At 44.7% G+C, this 22,206-nt stretch overlaps 1 protein-coding gene and 1 long non-coding RNA gene across 3 annotated transcripts; one reads left to right on the forward strand and one right to left on the reverse strand.

Annotated features, from left to right (window-relative positions):
• Positions 1-31: 31 nt before the first annotated feature.
• OCIAD2 (OCIA domain containing 2) lies at positions 32-20,770 on the reverse strand. Of its 2 annotated transcripts, none has more exons than XM_005666641.4 (7): positions 20,712-20,770; positions 16,927-17,054; positions 7,908-8,004; positions 5,206-5,259; positions 3,643-3,690; positions 2,387-2,504; positions 32-855 (listed from the first exon to the last, which is right to left on the reverse strand). In XM_005666641.4, the coding sequence occupies exons 2-7, from the start codon at positions 16,990-16,992 to the stop codon at positions 774-776; spliced, it is 465 nt and encodes a 154-aa protein (XP_005666698.1). In that variant the 5' UTR covers positions 16,993-17,054; positions 20,712-20,770; the 3' UTR covers positions 32-773. The 2 variants fall into 2 exon arrangements, with proteins under 2 accessions (XP_005666698.1, XP_005666697.1); XM_005666640.3 differs by lacking the exon at positions 20,712-20,770 and adding an exon at positions 20,493-20,583.
• On the forward strand, positions 8,114-8,749 carry LOC146400428 (uncharacterized). Its single transcript, XR_014812455.1, has 2 exons — positions 8,114-8,251; positions 8,563-8,749. It is a non-coding gene; the product is annotated as an uncharacterized LOC146400428 (long non-coding RNA).
• Positions 20,771-22,206: the final 1,436 nt, after the last annotated feature.

Consider the following 22,206-nt stretch of genomic DNA (forward strand, 5'->3'; position numbering starts at 1 on the left):
GGGGAATGGATGGATAAAAGAAGACTCTAAATTCTTTTTCAATTTTTTATTAAAGCGCAGTCGATGTACAACATTGTGTCAATTTCTGCTGTAGAGCAAAGTGACCCGGTTGTACATATATACACATTCTTTTCCTCATATTATCTTCCATTATGTTCTATCACAAGGGATTGGGTATAGTTCCCCGTGCTGTACAATAGGACCTCATTGCTTAGCCACTCTAAATGTAACAGTATGCATCTACTAATCTCAAACTCCCAGCCCATCCCACTTCCTCCCCCTTCCCCTTGGCAACCACAAGTCTCTTCTCCATGTCTGAGTCTGCTTCTGTTCTATAGATAGGTTCATTTGTGCCATATATTAGATTTCACAAATAATGGTATTTGTCTTTCTCATTCTGAACTACTTCACTCAGTATGAGACTCTCTAGTTGCATCCATGTTGCTGCAAATGGCATTCTTTCATTCTTTTTTATGGCTGAGTAGTATTCCACCGTGTATATGCACCACATCTTTTTAATTAAATTCTTTTACTTAGCTGTAAGCAAGTTAAACTGCAACATGATTTCTTTTGGTGTGTGAATATTCCCAAGATAGTCTTAAATAGCAGAAAAACATGTAATGATCAATTGAGAATCAACAGGAAAGCATTTCAGGAGAGAGAATCACAATGTTTCTGTTCCATTATAAGTATATTATTTTAAAGAATACTTGACATTTTAGAGGTGTAAAAATTCAGAGATTTTTAGAAACTTCAAAGCCCATAGACAGTATTTAGGAAGCTGAGGGCTGTGAACTTCCCTCCTCACTTAATCCATGCTTTATTTTACATTCCTCACAGGTAAGCAGGCAGTGCCTAGAATAGAAGCAAAAATGGTGATTGGTACTTTGACATTGAAAGCTCTAGTCTGAATACAGTATTATTTAGAGGTATTTTCTAAGCTAAAGTTGTAAAGCCTAATGTTTTTCTTTTTTGGCCATGCAGCAATACATGGAGTTCTCGGGCCAGGTATCAGAGCAGAGCTATAGTTGTGACCTAAGCTGCAGCTGTGGCAACACTGGATCTTTAACCCACTGTTCCGAGCTGGGGATTGAATCTGCATCCCAGTGCTCCCAAGATGCCACCAATCCACAGTGGGATCTCCAAGCCTAATTTTCTTCAGGCATAACAGGAGCTGTTCCCTAGTTTCAGACTCCCTGAATTTCATCCACAAAAAGGCCCACAGTGATCTTCTTGTTTGATGTGGTTTTCACCATGTCATATTGCCTCTCAAACAGAAGCCACTGTGACAAGTGAGGAGTCTTTAGAGAAATGTGTCCCAAGACTAGTCCTATAATACCATGGTAGAAATAGCTATTATTTACTGTGTATTTACTGTGTGTCATAAACAATCATTTCTATTCCTTACGACACTCCATGAAAATGATTCTGATCATCATTTTATACAGATGAGAAAACTGAAGATTCAAAAGTTAAAGAAACTCAACCAAGATCACACAGCTTCATAAGTAAGCAGCTAGAACTGATTTTGAACCCAGAGACTCTAACAGCAGAGGTAATGCTGCTGCCTCCCATGTCCTACTGTATCCCCTAATGAGAATCACAATTTATATTAATGGTGTAAAGGCTATTACACTAAAGAACTAAAGAAGTCCTGTAATAAAGAGCCCTGTTTAAATTTGTGTAACCCCGAGAAGGTAAAAACCGTGATTAAGGCATCCTTTAGAGACTTGCACAATGCCTTGAACATAGTAAGTGCTTCCAGAATGTTTGCTGAGCAAAAGAAATAGGTAACTAAGTTTAATCATAAATAATTGGAGTTCTCATTGTGGCTCAGGGGGTTATAAACCCAACTGCTATCCATGAGGATATAGGTTTGATCCCTGGCCTTGCTCAGTCAGTTAAGGATCCAGTGTAGCTATGAGCTGTGATGTAGGGTCGCAGACATGGCTCAGATTCCTCATTGCTGTGACTGTGGTGTAGGTTGGCAGCCGTAGCTCCAATTAGACCCCTACCTAGCCTGGGGACTTCCATGTGTCACAGGTGTAGCCCTAAAAAAAAAAAAAAAGAAAAAAATTATTATTGAAATTGAATAGCAGCAACTCAAACTTGGAGGTTATTTTCCAACATATGAATGTTAAAACTGTTCAATACTATAAATGGTGAACAATCTTTTGTTTACTTGTTTTTTGTTTTTGTTTTTTTTGGCCATGCCTATGGCATTCGAAAGTTCCTGGGGCAGTGACTGAACCCATGCCACGGCAGCTACCCAAGCCATTGCAATGACAACACTGGATCCTTAACCCACTGTGCCACAAGGGAACACCATTGTTTACTTTCTAATAATTATCTTTAGTACAATCCCTCAGTCAGACAGAGTACACACCTGTTATGCCCTGGACCAAAACCAGCACCACGCAGCTGACCTTCAAAGGAATGGAATTTACTCTGGCACACTCTTATGTATGATGCCTTTCCAAGGCCAAATCCCAAGATACCAGCAACTGTAAAAGCAGGTTAGGAAAGATAAGTCATTTAAAGGTTTGGAATCTCCTCCTTTAATTATCTTTTAGAACTTTATTAGCAGCAGTAATTTTTCTTCAAAAGGACTTTGATAAATCAATGAACAAAAGCTCTGGAAATGAAGCACCCTATTAAAGAACAGGATTAAGCAGGATTAAGAACTGGAGACTTTTCGACCTCTTCAGGGTTTTTTTGGTTTTTTTTATTTTTGTCTTTTTAGGACCACACCGGAGGCATGTGGAGGTTCCCAGGCTGAGCATTAGGGATTTCGCTTAGTCCTCTTTAAAGCCTGGGCGGGAGTTCCTTTTGTGGATTAGCAGTTTAACGAACTGGACTAGGATCCATGAGGATTTGGGTTTGATCCCTTGCCCCACTCAGTGGGTTAAGGATCTGTCATTGCCATGAGCTGTGGTGTAGGTCGAAGATGCAGTTCGCATTCGACCCCCAGCCTTGGAACTTCCATATACTGTGGGTGTGGCCCTAAAATAGACAAACAAACAAAACCAGAACAAAACATTCATTTATTTATGTCCGTTATAGAAAATATTTGGAAAAGACTGAGAAAGAGTCTCAGTCTTTCTCAGTCTCAAAAAGAAGAGAATTAAAATCCCTAGTGGCCTATCATTCAGAGGCTCTGCTGTCAATGTCCTTTAGAACATCCTGCCAGGCCCTCTTCGGCCAAGCTTTTTTTTTTTAATGGCCGCACCCGAGGCATATGGTGGTTCCCAGGCTAGGGGTCAGATCAGAGCTGTAGCCACTGGTCTACACCACAGCCACAGCAACACAGGATCTAAGCCATGTCTGCAACCTACACCACAGCTCACAGCAATACTGGATTTTTAATCCCACTGAGTGAGGCCAGAGATTGAACCTGCATCCTCATGGATGCTAGTCAGATTTGTTTCCACTGAGCCACGACAGGAACTCCCATCCAGGCTTTAAAGAGGGCCAAAAGCTTAGCTTTCTATCAGAAAATGTTGAAGGAACTAAAACCTGTAATGTGGCAAAAAACAGAGAATGGCTTTTCAGAGAGTCAATGCAGGCAGTCTGGCTAACCTGCCATTCTTATCTCCAGTTGCTGTAAACATCTGCTTTTTAAAAATTTTGTCTTTGACTTACGTGCAACTTTAGGCAATGATCCAAACCTCGGGTTAGCTGCCAAATAACCTAAGAAGTAATGTATAAATATAGTATTAATTCAGTTTATAACTTAATTAAATTTATAAAGTAAAAAGAAGTCTTCAAAATGTGTTTGTTTTTTTTTTTTCTTTTCTGTTTTAGGACTGCACCCTTGGCATATAGAAATTCCCAGGCTAGGGGTGGAATGGGAGCTACAGCCGCCGGCCTTTGCCACAGCCACAGCCGCACCAAATCTGAGTGGCATCTGAAAACTACGCCGCAGCTCAATGGCCACACTGGATCCTTAACCCACTGAGCGAGGCCAGGGATTGAACCCGCGTCATTGTGGATACTAGTTAGGTTTGTGCTGAGCTACAACGGGAACTCCATGGGCCTCTTTTATAAGAGCACTAACCCCATGCCTGAAGGCTTCACTCTTATGACCTAATCACCTACAAAGGCCCCACCTCCTAATACCATCACCCTGGGCTTTAGGATCCCAGTATGTGAATGGGGAGGGGTACAAATATTCAGACCCCAGCACAGGGCTAAATCCAGGGGTCAGCAGAGCTGATTCCTTCCTTTCTGGAGCTCTGAGGTTTCTTGCCTTTCTAGCTTCTAGAGGCCACTCGTTCCTTGCCTCATGGTCGATTTCTCCACCTCCAAAGTCTGTAATGTTGAGCTGAGTCCTTCTCAAACTACCATCTCTTTGGTTCTATCTTCTGATCCACTCTCACTTTCAAGAAACCTTTTTTTTTTTTTTTTTTTTTGTCTTTTTGCCTTTTCTAGGGCTGCACCTGGGGCATATGGAGGTTCCCAGGCTAGGGGTCTAATTGGAGCTGTAGCTGCCGGCCTACACCACAGACACAGCAACACCAGATATCCTTAACCCACTGAGCAAGCCCAGGGATCGAACCCGAAACCTCATGGTTCCTAGTCAGATTCATTAACCACTGAGCCACGACAGAAACTCCTTAAGGAACCTTTTGATCACACTGGGCCCATCTGGATAATCCAGAATAATCTCCTTATTTTAAGACCAGTTGATTAATGACCTTAATTCCACTGCAAATTTAATTTTCCTTTACTCTATAACCTGACATAGTCACTCATTCTTGGGAATAGCACATTTCAGGGTCGGGTGGAGGGGAGGGCATAGGCTAGAAATAGGTAAAAAACTGCATAAGTAAATCCTTCACCAAAAAATAAGTGATGTGTACCAAAAACTTGCAGGAGGACCACAGAGAACTGGATTCTCTTAAGTTAAATGATTATTATTGTTATTTTTGCTTTTTAGGGCCATACCCGTGGCATATGCAGGTTCCCAGGCTAGGGGCTGAATTGGAGCTATAGTTGCCGGCCACAGCCACAGCCACAACAGTGCCAGGTCCGAGCCGCGTCTGTGACCTACACCACAGCTCACGGCAATACAGGATCCTTAACCCACTGAGCAAGGCCAAGGATCAAACCCGCATCCTCATGGATCCTAGCCAGGTTTGTTAACTTCTGAGCCACGAAAGGAACTCCCTAAAGTTAAATTATTGAACAAATATTGAATCTTACCTTGGTGGACCAGCCCTTGGGTGATAAGCATGCTTACAAGAGAAAAAGGCAGAGCTGCGAAACAAAAACACCATCAATATTGGTATTTTACTTTATTTTTTTTTAATTTTAATTTTTATTTTTTTGGTCTTTTTGCCTTTTCTAGGGTGGTACCTGTGGCATATGGAGAGTCTCAGGCTGGGGGTCTAATCAGAGCTGTAGCTGCCGGCCTATTCTAGGACCACAGCAACGCGGGATCGGAGCCACGTCTGCAACCTACACCACAGCTCACGGCAACGTTGGATCCTTAACCCACTGAGCAAGACCAGGGATCGAACCCACAACCTCATGGTTCCTAGTCGGATTCGTTAACCACTGAGCCACGACGGGAACTCCTAGCAATGATTTTTAAAACCAGGCAAGTTAGCCTGGCAAAGGCAGTTTCTAGTTCTGTCAGAATGTGTCAAATGACTTCTTCCAAAGCACAGAGTAGTGAAAAGCATCCAGTTCTTCCTAGCAACCAAGCCAAATGAAATAGCAACCAATTTTTCCATTCAGATGTACCTGATGGTAGGCAAATGGGTCCTACTGAGATGTTAAACTACTAGGGCTTAATTAAATTACTCACTCATAGGTTGAGGAAATACTTCTAGCAGCACAATCAATAATGAGTAATGCATAGTGAACATCAATTTCTAAAGGGTGTTACTTCCAGGAGTTCCCTTCGTGGCTCAGTGGTTAATAAACCCGACTAGGATCCATGAAGATTTGGGTTCGATCCCTGGCCACTCTCAGTGGGATAAGAATGCGGTGTTGCTGTGAGCTGTGGTGTAGATCCCAGATGCAGCTTGGATCCCAGGTTGCTGTGGCTGTGGTGTAGGCTAGTGGCTGTATCTCTGATTCGACCCCTAGCCTGGGAACCTCCATATGCCGCAGGTGTGGCCCTAAAAAGGCAAAAAAAAAAAAAAATAGCGTTACTTCCAAAAACAAATTATACTGGATTTGAATGATTTAAGAAATCAAAACTAGGAGTTCCCTTGTGACACAGTGGCTTAAGGATCTGGCCTTGTCACTGCAGTGGCTTGGGTCTGCAGGGTTCGATCCCTGGCCGGAGAATTTCCACATGACGCAGATGTGGCCAAAAAGAAAACAAAATAAAAACAAAAAGGGGGGGTTAATTTAAAAAAATCAAAATGAGTATTTCAAAGTATAAATTATCCCTATGCCAGCAATACTGCGAAACATTGGGACAGTATCTATAGGCTCTATTATGATATTTGCAAGTGACAAATCAGGAAAAAACTGGATGGGACCTTAATGCACAGCCTGAATGCATACCCTTGTCTTATATAAAGCAGGCCCAGAAAGAAGAGACCTGGCAGAAAAGACTATTTCAAGACATTGGAAGGTAAATATTAACAGAAAGCTGCCACTTTTCATTCCATTCCACAAATATTTAACCGCTATTTTTTTATGCATGAAGCTCTGTGTTTGGCTCTGGGAGGGAGCAATGAACCTGACCCTGATGATGATTAGAGTCCAGTGGGATTTAGGCAGGTTTACTCTTTCAAGAAATTCTAAATAACACTCTTGGTACACGTTCTCGGTGAAATGAAGAAAAGTGCTATCTATGTGTGCATCACTTTTGGCTAAAGGGAGTAAACTCCTAAATCAGATATTATCCCTGCCCTTTTTTTTTTGTCTTTCCTAGGGCTGCACTCTGGGCATATGGAGGTCCCCAGGCTAGGGGTCAAATCGGAGCTGTAGCCGCCAGCCTATGCCAGAGCCACAGCAATGTGGGATCTGAGCCTTGTCTGTGACCTACACCACAGCTCACAGCAACTCTGGATCCTTAAGTCACTGAGCGAGGCTGGGGATAGAACCGGCAACCTCACGGTTCTTAGTCAGATTTGTTAACCACTGAGCCATAAACGGGAACTCCCCTATCCCTGCCTTTAAAAGGGTCTCAATATGGATATAAATTCCAAGTAGCCTTGAAGGAATTATGTTCCTTCAAGGAATTATTTAAAGTCCTGTAACCAAGCTTGTGCCCTGTGGGTCTCTTGGACACACCAGCATTTCTGGGTCCTCCATTTCTTGTTTTTAGGGAATAAGCCTCAGCCTCCATGACCTTCCCTGAGTTCCAAAGGCCAGGGGCTAATCAGGGGAGGGAGGGGATGCAGAGACCAGGGAGCAGCAGTCCAGAGACAATACTGCAGCCTTGGGACAGGGTCCCGGTTCCTTTTCAAGGAATATACATAACAACAGCTTTGAGCCTTTCTGCGGAACTAAAACCCCCAACAAATGGAAGATCTACTTGATGCAGCATTCTTCATTCTGGGAAGAAGGAGGACCACCAGAACCAGTCCTGGGGCCACGAGACACCAGCTTTGAAAGACAATGCAAGCTTGCCTCCGACGTGAGCCTTATCTAGGGCCCTGTTTGCCACTCCCCAAACTATAAAACCACCTCCTAATCTCTCCCAAGGGGGGCACAGTCTTTAAGGCATTAGCCTACTGTGGCCCCCCTTTGCCTGGCAAAGCAATAAAGCTATCTTTTTCTTCTTCACCCAAAACTCTATCTCTGAGTTTCTATTAAGCAACAGGGGACAGAGGCCGAGTTTCAGCAAAAGGCCCTACTCAAAAATAGATCATTACCGTAATTACACTATGATACTTAGGCAGAATTAGAGTGTTAACAAAGACTCAGAGGAGTGAGATTACCTCTCTTCCAGAAACTTTCCTCTTGACATTCCCGGATTATCTTTGAAATCTCTGCTCTGTGGATGTGCAGCTTTGATTTTGGACAAAACAACAGACTCTGCAAAGAAAGTCACGTGGTGAGTTGGCTGAAATCATCAGAAAAGCATCTGCCCTGCTTTTCCAGGAGGAGGGCAAGGAGGTCTCTTCACTCAGGTCGCACAGCGTGTGTTCTGTCCTGGCCGCCCGCACAGAGTGATGGCCAGTTTCAGCCAGTGCTTTCTAGCTGTGAACGCTGGATGGACTTAAGCAAGAGAAGAATCACAGCTGGAGAGGCAAAGATTCACTGACTATGGAGCATGAAGCAGGTATCTGGTTGGACTGCATTACTGATAGGGATGGAGTAGGCATTGGCAGTTGCGGAAGTCCCAAAAAGGGACCACAGATAGAGAGGGAAACCTAGGGGACTTTGGGAGACCACTGTAAGTTAATAATTAATCAAGAGGGCCATCAGAACAAGGCAGGTTTGCTTGACTAGTGGGGGCACAGGATATGCCTCAGGTCACTGGGTGGGGGATGGGGTGAGTTCTGCCTCCAGGTTCAGACCAAGGGCAGGGGTTTAAGGACCACCTTTCTGCTGATTTGAAAGCACCATGATGGCCCTAGTTTGACTTTATAGGGTCAAATATGGATACTAAGGAGGAGCTGTTACGTGAAGAAAGAAGAAGAGGCTGTCTTCCCCCCACCCCTCCAGACCCCTTGGATGATAAAACTGTAGCCCACTGGATCCTCAGGGCAGAGCTTCCTTGCCTACTAGCTTGCATCTCTCACTAGCGTCCTATCTTAATAAATCTGTTTCTTGCCTATCACTTTGCCTCTTACTAATTCCTTCTGCGCAGAGGCATAAAGAACCTGAACCTCAGTAAGTCCAGACACCGGGTGAATGATTCTAACTTAAAACTGTGGGTTCAAGGCCCAATCTGTGTCCTGGCTAGGTTCAAGCCATTAGTGCTGTCAGTTTCATTACTGCTGAGGCCACATTTCCTTTCTTAGCTCCAGCCTCTGCAGTTCATGATGCCTGAAGTGCTACTCACTCCTTTTGCCTACCTGGACTCCTTAAGGATGCTTCCTGGAGTTCCCACTGTGGCTCAGAGGAAACGAATCTGACTGGCATCCATGAGGATGCAGGTTCAAACCCTGGCCTTGCTCAGTGGGTTAAGGATTGGTGTTGCCGTGAGCTGTGGTGCAAGTCGCAGACATGGCTTGAATCTGGCATTGCTGTGGCTGTGGTATAGGCCGGCGGCTGCAGCTCCAATTCAACCCCTAGCCTGGGAACCTCCACATGCTGCTGGTACAGCCCTAAAAAGACCAAAAAAAGAAAAAAAGACTTCTCCTACAGCATAATATTTACACATCTGATCACATTCAGAGCAGTGTATTATAAGTTATATATTTATAGATCTGTATTCCAATTTACCTATTTATACTTCAGTATGCATTTTTAGACTGTGAAGTTAGTCTAAAAATTTATAAAAATTATATTTATATATTTATTTATTTATTGGCCATGCCCACATGTGGAAGTTCCCAGGCCAGGGACTGAACCTGCACCACTGTAATGACAACATCAGATCCTTAACCCACTTAGCGAACAGGGAACTCCTTTATTTTTTAAATTTTACTGATGTATACTTGATTCGAAATGTTGAATTAATTTCTCCTGTAGACCAAAGTGACTGAGTTATACATATATTTATATACATATATATACACACACATCCTTTTTCATTATGGGTCATCACAGGATATTGAATATAGTTCCCTCTGCTATACCATAGGATCTTGTTGTTAATGCATCCTACACATGCTAGTTTGCATCTACTAATCCCAAACTCCCAGTCCTTCCCTCTCCCAACCACCCTCCCCTTGTCAGCCACAAATCTGTTATCGGTGAACAGACTACTTTTTATTTTTCTACATAACTTTACTTTTTTTTTTTTTTTTTTTTTTTTTGTCTCTTTGCCTTTTCTAGGGCTTCTCCCACGGCATATGGAGGTTTCCAGGCTAGGGGGTTGAATGGGAGCTGCAGCTGCCGGCCTGTGCCACAGCCAGAGCAACTCGAGATCCTTAACCCACTGAGCAAGGCCAGGGATCGAACCTGCAACCTCCTGGTTCCTAGTCAGATTTGTTAACCACTGCGCCACGACGGGAACTCCATAACTTTACTTTCTATCTTAACAGGGTTTTTTTAAACACATGAATAAATGGCCTGTGAATAATTTCTGGTGGAAGTATTGACATGGTTGACATAACTATTTTTACTAGTTCTATGGCATTTTTCTCATGTTGAAATGCTATAATCTGGACTAACTCCCATCTTTTATGATCCCTCCTGTTTTGTAGGTACATATGTATTCACTTCCTCTCATTCACATTCTCATTCTCTGCCCATCACTGCCATTCGGGGTACTGAATGTGCATCTTTCGTTTGTATATATGCTTGCAAAATGGTCACTCTTTGGGGTGCACGCACCTTTGACTTCAAATGGCATTGTTCTAAATATTTGATTTTATTTTAAAAAATGTTTTCAAGTCAGCTCTATGCTTTTAAGATCCATTCATGTTCATTGTAAATCAACTACAATAAAAAAAATTTTTTTAAAAAAGATTCATTCAGGAGTTCCCGTCGTGGCTCAGTGGTTAACAAATCTGACTAGGAACTATGAGGTTGCAGGTTCGATCCCTGGTCTTGCTCAGTGGGTTAAGGATCCAGCGTTGTTGTGAGCTGTGGTGTAGGTTGCAGACGCAGCTCGGAACCCACATTGCTGTGGCTCTGGCATAGGCTTGGCAACTACAGCTCCGATTAGACCCATAGCCTGGGAACCTCCATATGCCGCAGATGCGGCCCTAGGAAAAAAAAAAAAAAAAAAAAAAAAGGCAAAAAGCCAAAAAAAAAAAGATCCATTCATGTTGTTATATTTAGCTAATCCAGTTTCTAACTGCTGCATGATTCTCCAGGATGCTTCCACGTCCCTGCCACCAAATGTCTCTTTACAGACCCATATGAGAACATTTTTCAGGCATATGCATCCAGAAGTAAAATATAAGGCATGCATATTCCCAACTTGACAAAGTCTTACTAGAGGATGCACCAGTATCCACCCCCACCAGCAGCGTGCCTACAGCACCTGCGTAAGAGCAAGTCACGCTGGATTCCATGCAGGTTAGAGTAAAGAAAGGATTATGTATATTTGCTTTTGCACAGCAAAGGAAACCATTAAAAAAACAAAAAGACAGCCCAGAGAATGGGAGAAACTCTGCCAGTGATGCAACAGACAAGGGCCTAATCTCCAAAATATACAAACAACTCATGTAACTCAACAGCAAAACAAACCAAACAACCCAGGAGTTAACAAACCAGACTAGTATCCATGAAGATGTGGGGTCACTTCCTGGCCTCACTCAGTGGGTTAAGGATCCAGCATTGCCAGGCTGTGGTATAGTTCATAGATGCGGCTCGTATCCTGCACTGTTGTGGCTGTGGTGTAGCCCAGCAGCTACAGCTCCGATTGAACCTCTAGCCTGGGAACCTCCATGTGCCCTGCGGGTGCATCCCTAAAAAGACAAAAAACAAAAAAGCAAAGAAAAAAAAAATCCCGAAGAGCCCAAGTGAAAAATGGGCCTAAGAATGAAATAGACATTTTTCCAAAGAAGACATATGAATGGTCAACAGGCATAAGAAAAAATGCTCAATATCACTAATTATTAGCAAAATGCAAATCAAAACTACAATGAGGTACCACCCCACACCAGTCAGAATGGCCATCATTAATAAGTCCACAAATAACAAATGCTGGAGGAGGTGTGGACAAAAGGGAACCCTCCTACACTGGCAGTGGGAATGTAAATTGGTAAAACCGCAATAGAAAACAGTAAAGATGTTCCTCAGAAAACTAAATATAGAACTACCATAGGATTCAGCAATCCCACTCCTGGGCATATATCCTGACAAAACTTTCACTGAAAAAGATACATGCACCCCTATGTTCATAGCAGCACTCTTCACAATAGCCAAGACATGGAATTAGCCTAAATGTCCATCAACAGATGAATGGACTAAGAAGATGTAAATATACACAATGGAATACTACTCAGCCATAAAAAAGACAAACGAATGCCATTCACAGCAACAGGGATGGATCTAGAGACTCTCATACTAAGTGAAGTAAGCCAGAAAGAAAAAGACAAATACTATATGATATCACCTACTTGTGGAATCTAAAATATGGAATAGATAATCCTATCTTAAAAAACTCCAGGGAGTTCCCGTCATGGCGCAGTAGTTAACGAATCCGACCAGGAACCATGAGGTTGCGGGTTCGATCCCTGCCCTTGCTCAGTGGGTTAACGATCTGGCGTTGCCGTGAGCGGTGGTATAGGCTGCAGATGCAGCTCGGATCTCGCGTTGCTGTGGCTCTGGTGTAGGCCAGCGGCTGCAGCTCCAATTAGACCCCTAGCCTGGCCGCGGGAGCAGTCCAAGAAATGGCAAAATAAAAAGACAAAAAAGTAAATAAATAAAAATAAAAATAAATAAAAAAAAAACCCAAACAAACCAGAAACAGATTCTGGCCAAGAAGAGCAGACTTGGGGTTTCCAAGGAGGAAAGGGAAGGGAGTGGGATGGATGGGCATTTGGAGAGTTTTGTGGATGGAAACTCTTATATGTGCAATGGATGGGCACTGGGATCTTTCTGTACAGCACAGGGAAGTGTGTGTAATTGGGTCTCTTTGTTGTATAACAGAACTTGACAAAACATTGCAAATCAACTATACTTTAATAATAATAATAATAAATAAATAAATGTGAAAAAAAAAGAAAGGATTGTATAGGGAGTTCCCATTGTGGCTCAGTGGTAACAAATCTGACTAGTATCTATGAGGATGTGAGTTTGATCCCTGGCCTCACTCAGTGGGTAAAGGATCCCACATTGCCATGAGCTGCAGCATAGGTTGCAGATGCAGTTTGGATCTGGCATTGCTATGGCTGTGGTGTAGGCTGGAAGCTGTATCTTCCATTCAACCCTTAGCCTGGGAACTTCCATATGCCGCAGGTGTAACCCTAAAGAAGAAAAAGAAAAGAAGGGAAGGAAGGAAGAAAGAAAGAGCGAGAGAGAGAAAGAAAGTAAGAAAAAAAGACGGAGTTCTCATTGTGGCTCAGTGGAAATGAATCAGATTAGTGGACCTAGTTCGCTCCCTGGCCTTGCTCAGTGGGTTAAGGATCTGGTGTTGCTGTGGCTATGGCGTAGGCCAGTGGCTGCAGCTCCTATTAGACCTTGGGAACCTCCACATGCAGCAGGTGTGACCCTAAAAAAAAAAAAAAAAAAAAAGACAAAAAAGAGAAAGAGAGGTAGGAAGGGGAGGAAGGAAGGAAGGATTGTGTCACACCTGGCATTATCTGGTTTTCTAAAATTTAATAGTCTAATAGTTAAAAGCAATGTTTTATCATCTGATAACTAATGTGTTTGAGCATCCCTACATAGTCTTCAGCCAGACTGCCTTCTCTAGTGTTAGGCAGTTCCTGTAACTGGACCTGGGTTTTGATCTTTTGTTATTTAGTGGCTCACTCATATTTACTGTGGTAAAATACACATAACATAATATTTACTGTTTTAACCATTTTAAAGTACACAATTCATGGCATTAAATATATTCACAGTTATTGTGCAGTCATCATTCTTATCTAGGCCTAGAACTTTTTCATCATCCCAAAAGGGGATTCCATATTAATTCCCTCCTTCCTCCAACCACCTAGAACCACTAATCTGCTTTCTGTCTGTATGGATTTGCCTATTCTGGACATTTTATATAAATGATATAGCAGGTAACATTTTGTGGTTGGCTTCTTTTCCTTTCCACAATGTTTTCAACATACATCCAGGTTGTAGCATATATCTGTGTTTCATTTTTTCATGGCTCAATACTATTTCACTGTAGGACTAGAATGCATTTTGTTTATCCATCATCCGTTGATGGCCATTTGAGCTGTTTCCATCTTTTGGATATTGTGAATAATGCTGCTATGAACTTTCCTATACAAGCGTCTTTTTTTTTGGGGGGGGAGTCTTTTTAGGGCTGCACTGGTGGCATATGGAGGTTCCCAGGATAGGGGTCAAATTGGAGCTGCAGCTGCTCGCTTATGCCACAGCCACAGCAATGCAGGATCCGAGCCACATCTGCAACCTACACAGCTCATGGCAATGCTGGATCCTTAACCCACTGAAAGAGGCCAGGGATCAAACCTGCAACCTCATAGTTCCTAGTCGGATTTGTTTTTGCTGCACCATGATGGGAATTCCTACAAGTTTTCTTTTTGAACACCTGTTTTCAGTTCTGCTGGGCCATGTGGTAACTCTGTGTTTTACTTATTGAGGAACTGCCGAAGTGTTCTCCACAGGAGCTGCACCATTTTACAATCCTACCAACAATGTATGAGGTTTCCAATTTTTCCACATCCTTGTCAACACCTGTTATTTTCTGTTTTGTTTCACTGTTTTGTTTTTTTTTTTTTGTCTTTTTGTCTTTAGTTGTTGTTGTTCTTGTTGTTGCTATTTCTTGGGCCGCTCTCGCGGCATATGGAGGTTCCCAGGCTAGGGGTCGAATCGGAGCTGTAGCCACCGGCCTACGCCAGAGCCACAGCAACGCAGGATCCGAGCCGCGTCTGCAACCTACACCACAGCTCACGGCAACGCCGGATCGTTAACCCACTGAGCAAGGGCAGGGACCGAACCCGCAACCTCATGGTTCCTAGTCGGATTCGTTAACCACTGCGCCACGACGGGAACTCCTGTTTCACTTTTTCAAATGAGCACAGTAAATGCTTAATTTATTTAAACTGAATAAACTAAATTGTTCCTGCCTTTGATTATGGTTGTACTAGTTGTTATGAAATGGTATTTCATTGTGGTTTTGATTTGCATTTGCCTAATGACAAATGACATTGAGCAACTTTTCATTTGAAGGCTGGGCATCTATACATCTTCTTTGGAGAAATACCTATTCAAGTTCTTTGCTCATTTTTTTAAAAAATTTAATTAAAAATTTTTTTTTACTCAATGAATTTATCACATCTGTAGTTGTACAATGATCATCACAATCCAATTTCACAGGATTTCTACTGCTTTTTAGGGCCACACTCGTGGCATTTGGAAATTCTCAGGCTAGGGGTCGAATTGGAGCTTCGTCTGCGACTTACACCACAGCTCATGGCAACACTGGATCCTTAACCCACTGAGTGGGGCCAGGGATCAAACCTGCTTCCTCATGGATACTAGTCAGGTTCATCACCACTGAGTCACACAATGGAACTCCTAAAAATAAATTTAACTTATATTTTCCTTACTATTAAAGTCACATTTGTGTTTCCTTGTTTGAGAATTACTTATGTAGGTCCTTTACTGTTTAGCTCTTGGAGTTTTAGTATTTTTCTTATTGACATGCAGCTCTTTGGCTTTTGAAGTTCACCTTGCCGATTTTGCCAATATTCTCCTTGGACTCTGTTTGTAGTAGATGTCAAAGTGGATGGCGATTACCACTTCTTTTCCCTGGGCCGGGCACTGTGTCAAGCATTTTACGTGTATGATGGTCAAGTGGAAGGACCGTGTGGCACCTGTGCCTTCAGCGCTCTATAAACAACCCAAGCAGGCACCCTCCGTCTTCTTTCTCTACAACTCCCCACACAGTGCACAGCACACGAAGCAGTGCCCAGGGTGAGTCACAGTGACCAGGGCAGGGGCTCTTCTTACTCGCCACTTATACTGGTTACCCCGCAAGCTTTCCTCCATACCCCAGTGTAAATATCTCATCTTGGTTTTGCCTGTGGCTGCGGCAGAAATAAGGAACACCTCTCTCCCTCCCCTCCCCCAAACTTACACACATGCACACATCCAGGGTCAGGGACAGTGACTGTCACAACTGCTGTGAGCCCTGCAGTCAAGACTGACACCCCTGCAGAGTGTCCCCAGGGAACTCAGGCGATCCTTTTCTGCAGAGCCATGAATGTTTTATGGCTCTCCATTTCACAGAGGCAACTCGGGTGTCTAAATTCTTTTCCTTGTGACCTGATATCATTTGTCTATTTGCCACTCCTCAACTTTGCTTCAATATCGTCTCCCTGATAAACCATTTTTCGCTTGAAAAGTTGATCCCAGAGAACATGAATTCTATTGACCCATCACAATACTTTCTCTTTTCTTCATGATGTGTCCCGGAAACACACAATATCTATTCTTAACAAGCTGAACAACTGTGCACCTATTAACACTTGGGTTCTCAACCTGGTGGCTAATTTAGGAAGCAAGGATGCTGCTATTCCAAACTGAACACTTGTCAGCAGCAATATCCTTAGTGTGATTAGTCTTGGTAACGGAAACATAAAAAATATGCCTCGTGGAACATAGATTCAATTAAGAGTTTTGCTCTGCTAAAGGAAACCTTTTCAGTCACTGATAACCTATGTAACAGTTAGTTATGCTGGATTCTATTTTTTTATTTTATTTTTTTTGTCTTTTTGCCTTTTCTGGGGCCGTTCCCGAGGCATATGGAGGTTCCCAGGCTAGGGGTCAAATCGGAGCTGTAGCCACCGGTCTACACCACAGCCACAGCAACTTGGGTTCTGAGCCTCGTCTGTGACCTACACCACAGCTCATAGCAACTGGATCCTTAACCCACTGAGCGAGGCCAGGGATTGAACCTGCATCCTTGTGCATTCTAGTTGGGTTCGTTAACCACTGCGCCATGAAGGGTACTCCCTATGCTGGATTCTAAACGGGGGAGAGTAAAGAAAGGATTTTGTAAATAAAAATTTTAAAGGCTCCTTTTCAAGGCAGCCAACAGCACATTTTTTCCTTTTCCATTCTATTTTCCCTGAACCCATCCAACAAAGTGCCAGACCAAAAAAATTAAGATGATTGGTCAAGAATGAGGTTTAAGGAAAGTTCTGTGTAACGTTCCTCTTCAGATGGCAGACTTTCAAATGAGAAATATACCTGCTTGCTAAGTGGTGGCAAATGGGGAGCTTTGTCTTGGTTTCCATCAGTAGATACTGCAGCCATGGTGACTTTGTCTTCGATTCTCTTCTGGTCAAGTGGACTCAGTTTCCTTGTTGACCCAACGTCTAAGGAAAGTAGAAGAGGGTCATGATGCTGTGACTGAATGTTTATGTCAGCTGTAAAAACCCCCTTAGGACCAGTTCACCTATTTGGAAAACTTATTTCCTCTTTCTTTCTTTGCTGCACCCATAGCATATGGAAGTTCCCCTGGCTAGGGGTCAAATTGGAGCTACAGCTGCTGGTCTACACCACAGCCACAGCAACATGGGATCCAAGATGCATCATGATCTACACCACAGCTCACGGCAACACCAGATCCTTCACCCACTGAGTGAGGCCAGGGATGGAACTTACATCTGCATGGACACTATGTCAGGTTCTTAACCCCCTGAGCCACAACGGGAACTCTGGAAAACTTACTTTCATTTTGTCATTAGTCTTAATCTCCAATCTCTTGCAAACTGGCTTTCTAATGCTCTTTCCCACCAGTATACACACATTAACTCACTGAGGGTGACAGATCAGAGGTATAGTGGAGTGAACTGTCACAAAAGGTGCAGCGAGGAGTTCCCGTCGTGGCGTAGTGGTTAGCGAATCCAACTAGGAACCATGAGGTTGCAGGTTCAATCCCTGGCTTTTCTCAGTGGGTTAAGGATCCGCCGTTGCCGTGAGCTGTGGTGTAGCTTGCAGATGCAGCTTGGATCCTGTGCTGCTGTGGTTCTGGTATAGACCAGTGGCTACAGCGCCGACTGGACCCCTGGCCTGGGAACCTCCATATGCCACGGGAGCGGCCCTAGAAATGGCAAAAAGCCAAAAGAAAAAAAAAAGGTGCAGGGAAATGTTTTACAACTTATAAATGTCCTAAAAAAAAAAGTTGCAATTCATTACAAAGTCATCAACTATACAAATATTTACTGAGTGTCTATTATGTGCCAGGCCAAAGGATACAGGGAGAAGACAAAAATCAGTGCTAAAGGAACTCACAGTCTACAGAGAAAGACAAGTCAGCAGTTACATGACATTCAAGGGATTTCCCTGGAGGCATGTATGGGTACTGAGAAAGGAAAGGGAGACTTGTTCTCTTTGGTCAGGTCCAAAGACGCCAAAGACTAAATAAGACCCTTGAACTTTCAAGAGCGTCTGTGGAGGGGTTCTCATTGTGGCTCAGCGGGTTCAGAACCCAACCAGTATCCATGAAAATGCAGGTTTGATCCCTGGCCTTGCTGAGTAAGTTAAGGATCCAGGGTTGCTGCTACTGTGGTGTAGGTTTCAGCTTCGGCTTAGATTTAATCCCTGGCCTGGGAACTTCCATATGCTGTGATTTCAGCCAACAAATAAAAATTAAAAAACAAACAAAGAGGGTCTGTGGAGGGTGGTTGGACTCCAGGGTCAGGAAGACCAGTTTGGAAGGTGCTGTAATAGTCCAGAGAAGGAAATGAAGCAACCTGAACCCAGAGACCCTTGTGGGAAGGCTAGAGGTGATAAATTTGCATCTGGAAATATTGGATTTGGATGCTTGTGAGGCACACACTGGAAACAGCCAGTAGGGATTAGAGTATTTGAGGTCTGGGGCCTGGAGTTACATACTAAGGATAGACTGGAAAGATGAATTTGGGAGTTGCCATCATTGAGATATAAATGAGGAAACATGAATACAATTGTCTAAAAAAAGTACTGGGGGAGTTCCCATAGTGGTGCCGCAGAAAACGAATGCTGACTAGGAACCATGAGGTTTCAGGTTCCATCCCTGGCCTTGCTCAATAGGTTAATGATCCAGCGTTGCCGTGAGCTGTGGTGTAGGTTGCAGTTGTGGCTCGGATCCCGCGTTGCTGTGGCTCTTGCGCTACAGCTCTGATTAGACCCCTAGCCTGGGAAACTCTGTATGTTGCAGGAGCGGTCCAAGAAATGGCAAAAGGATGGAAAAAAGAAAAAATGAAATAAAAAGAGTACTGGAGAATGTGAGCACTGAGGTCAAGGGAATTGCCAACAAGAGAAGAAAAACAACAAGCATGGACATGACTGACTAGGAATAGCTGGTGCAAAAGGGAGGGAGTTCCGGAAAGAGGGAATGAATCATCGATGTCACATGACTCAGAAAAGTGACTTGGCATTGACAGGCCTAATCCAGTGGACCATGCCCCCTACTCCATCCCCCAAACCACCAATGGCCACAGCCCTCTGGAGCTCTGTACTCTGTGACAACTACTGATTTCCCTGCAAAATGAGTATCTTTTCATACACGATTTTGTTTCCTTTACTAAGCTGCCAGGAATATGAGCCAAGGAGACACATATTGGTACCCAGTTTCACTTAGGGTGCCTAATAAATATTGTGGAGCAGCATGATGCCCTACGGTGGAAAGTTCTGGAATCAAAAAGACCTGAGTTGGGATCCTGGCTCTACTCCTTGCTAGCCCTTGCTTGGGGGCAAATGATTTAAAATTTCTGCGCCTCAGCTTTCTCAGCTGTTAAGTGCAGGGTATGGTCCTTGAGGGGCTGTTGCAAGGATGAGGGCTGAGGGCTGAGGATGAGGTCCCTAAAGTGGCAGCTCAGCACCGGGCAGTGTGTGAGTGGCAAAGGGCAACTGTCAGAGTCCTGGGCATCCTGTTTCTTGAGGCCCTCCAGGAAGTCGTTGCTGACTTAAGGCCAAATTAGATTCCCCTTGCTAATTAAGTTAGGCCATTTCGCAAATCAGGAAGCAGAGACACACCACAAATCAGGTTTGGTGGTCAAGTCCCCTCACGTGCAATTAGTCCACATCTATTTTTTTATTTTTGCTTTATTATTATTATTATTTTAGGGCTGCATGCGGCATATGGAGGTTCCCAGGCTAGGGGTCTAATCGGAGCTACAGCTGCCGGCCCAAGCCAGAGCCACAGCAACGCAGGATCTAAGCGGCGTCTTCAACCTACACCACAGCTCACGGCGACGCCAGATCCTTAACCCACTGAGCAAGGCCAGGGATTGAACCCTCAACCTCATGGTTCCTAGTCAGATTCGTTTCCACTGCGCCACGACGGGAATTGCAGTCCACATGTAAAGCAGGCTTCTCCCGGGTTTTGTCTTCTAGAAGCTGATCCCACCTCATACCCAGAGGGAGTCCCTCTGCTTCAACGGTAGTTGGGGGTGGGGTGACAGGAGTGCGGACAGGCGGGCAGAGGGAAGGAGTCGCTCAGTAGGACTGAGGGGGAGGTTGCTGGTGATTGGACCCACAACCAGAGCGGGGTGGCGGGACGGGGGTCGGTGAACTTTCGGGTCTAGGAGCAGGGGTAGAGAGGGGGAAGCCCGGAAGCAGCCTTCAGGAATCCGCTGCCATCCGCAGCCAGAGGCTGTCTGCGTGACCCTCGCCTGGGTCCAGCGAGAAGCGGTTGGGAGGGCCAGGCCGAGGACCTTCGTCCTGAGGAGCCTGTAAGTAATGCGGGCGGAGGAAGCCACCCCCTCTCGCCGTCCCTCCCGCTGTCACCGTGGTGGTGGTGGTGGTGGGGGGGTGGGGGGGCATCTCACCTGCGGGTCTGAGGAACACCTAGCAGGCCGCGTCTCCTCAGCCAAACCAAGCTTATCTCACTGCGCGGCGGCAGCTGCAGACCGGATGCTCCCGCCCCCTGAAGCCCGCCTCCCGGGTTCCCGCCCCCGTCCCTCGCGACCCGCCGCCCCCGCTCCCCACCCCCTGCCCCTATCCCATGGTCCACGGTCCCCTTACTGCGCTGGCTTCCGAGCCCTCACCTGTCCCGCACGAGCGCCGGCTCCGTTCTGCCTCGTCCTCCTCTTGCTCCGCCTGCAGCGCCTTGCTCACTCGAGTGAGTCACTCTACAAGTGCATCCCATCCCCCACCTTGCAGTCCCCTTCTCTGTTGGTGGCATCGCACCCACACCCAACTGCCCAGGCTGAAACTGGCTCTTGTTAGAATCTCCCACCCCATCCCCAGTTCTTGTCCTGACACCTGGTAGGTTCTACCTCCTCTATGCCGTTCTAGTAACTCCTTTCCTCCGAAAAAGATCAGCGATAACCATTTATTGAACACCCTCCCTGGGCCAGGTGGCTACATCCACTTATCTGCAGATTTGTCTTTTATTTTATTTATTTATGTGAGGTATAATTGACATGTAAACTATATTAGTTTTAGGTGCACAGCATAGCAATTCAATAATTGTACACGTTTCAAAGTGATCACACAAGTCTAGTTAACTAACATCCCTCACCATACATAGTTGCCAAAAAAAAATCTCCCCCTTGGGATGAGACTTTTTTTTTTTTTTTTTTGCTTTTTATGGCCACACCCAAGGTATGTGGAAGTTCCCAGGCTAGGGGTGGAATGAGAGCTGGAGCTGCCAGCCCACACCACAGCCACAGCAATGCCAGATCCTTAATCCCACTGAGCAGAGACAGGGATGGAACCTGCGTCCTCAAGGATAGAAGTCGGGTTCGTTAATGCTGAGCCACAATGGGAACGCCCAGGATGAGGACTTTAAAAATCTACTCTTAGCAACAATATACAATATAGTATCATTATCTATAGTCACCATGCTATAAATTACATCCCTGTGACTTATTATAACTGGAATTTTTCACCTTTGACTCCCTTCACTCATTTTGCCCACCCCCATGCAATGCTTTGTACAAGCTTTTAGGGTGAGTACTGTTATCTTTGTCTTAGGAAAGATAAGGCACCCGTGGCATATGGAGGTTCCCAGGCTAGGGGTCTAATGGGAGCTGTAGCTGCTGGCCTACGCCACAGCCACAGCAACTCGGGACCTGAGCCACATCTTCAACCCACACCACAGCTCACGGCAATGCCAGATCTTTAACCCACTGCGCGAGGCCAGGGATCAAACCCGAAAAACCTCATGGATTCTTTTTTTTTTTTTTGTCCTTTTGTCTTTTGTCTTTTGTTGTTGTTGTTGTTGCTATTTCTTGGGCCGCTCCCGCGGCATATGGAGGTTCCCAGGCCAGGGAATCGGAGCTGTAGCCACCGGCCTACGCCAGAGCCACAGCAACTCGGGATCCGAGCCACATCTGCAACCTACACCACAGCTCACGGCAACGCCGGATCCTCAACCCACTGAGCAAGGCCAGGGATTGAACCTGCAACCTCATGGTTCCTAGTCGGATTCGTTAACCACTGCGCCACGACGGGAACTCCCGAAACCTCATGGATTCTAATCGTGTTCATTAACCACTGAGCCATGACGGGAACTCCTCTACTTTCCACTAGAATGTT

The sequence above is a fragment of the Sus scrofa genome, chromosome 8 (genome assembly GCF_054392235.1).
Source record: "Sus scrofa isolate SSC_HxYL_T2T_F1_AM1 chromosome 8, Sscrofa_HxYL_maternal_Yorkshire_Landrace_v2.0, whole genome shotgun sequence".
NCBI classification, from domain to species: Eukaryota; Metazoa; Chordata; class Mammalia; order Artiodactyla; family Suidae; genus Sus; species Sus scrofa.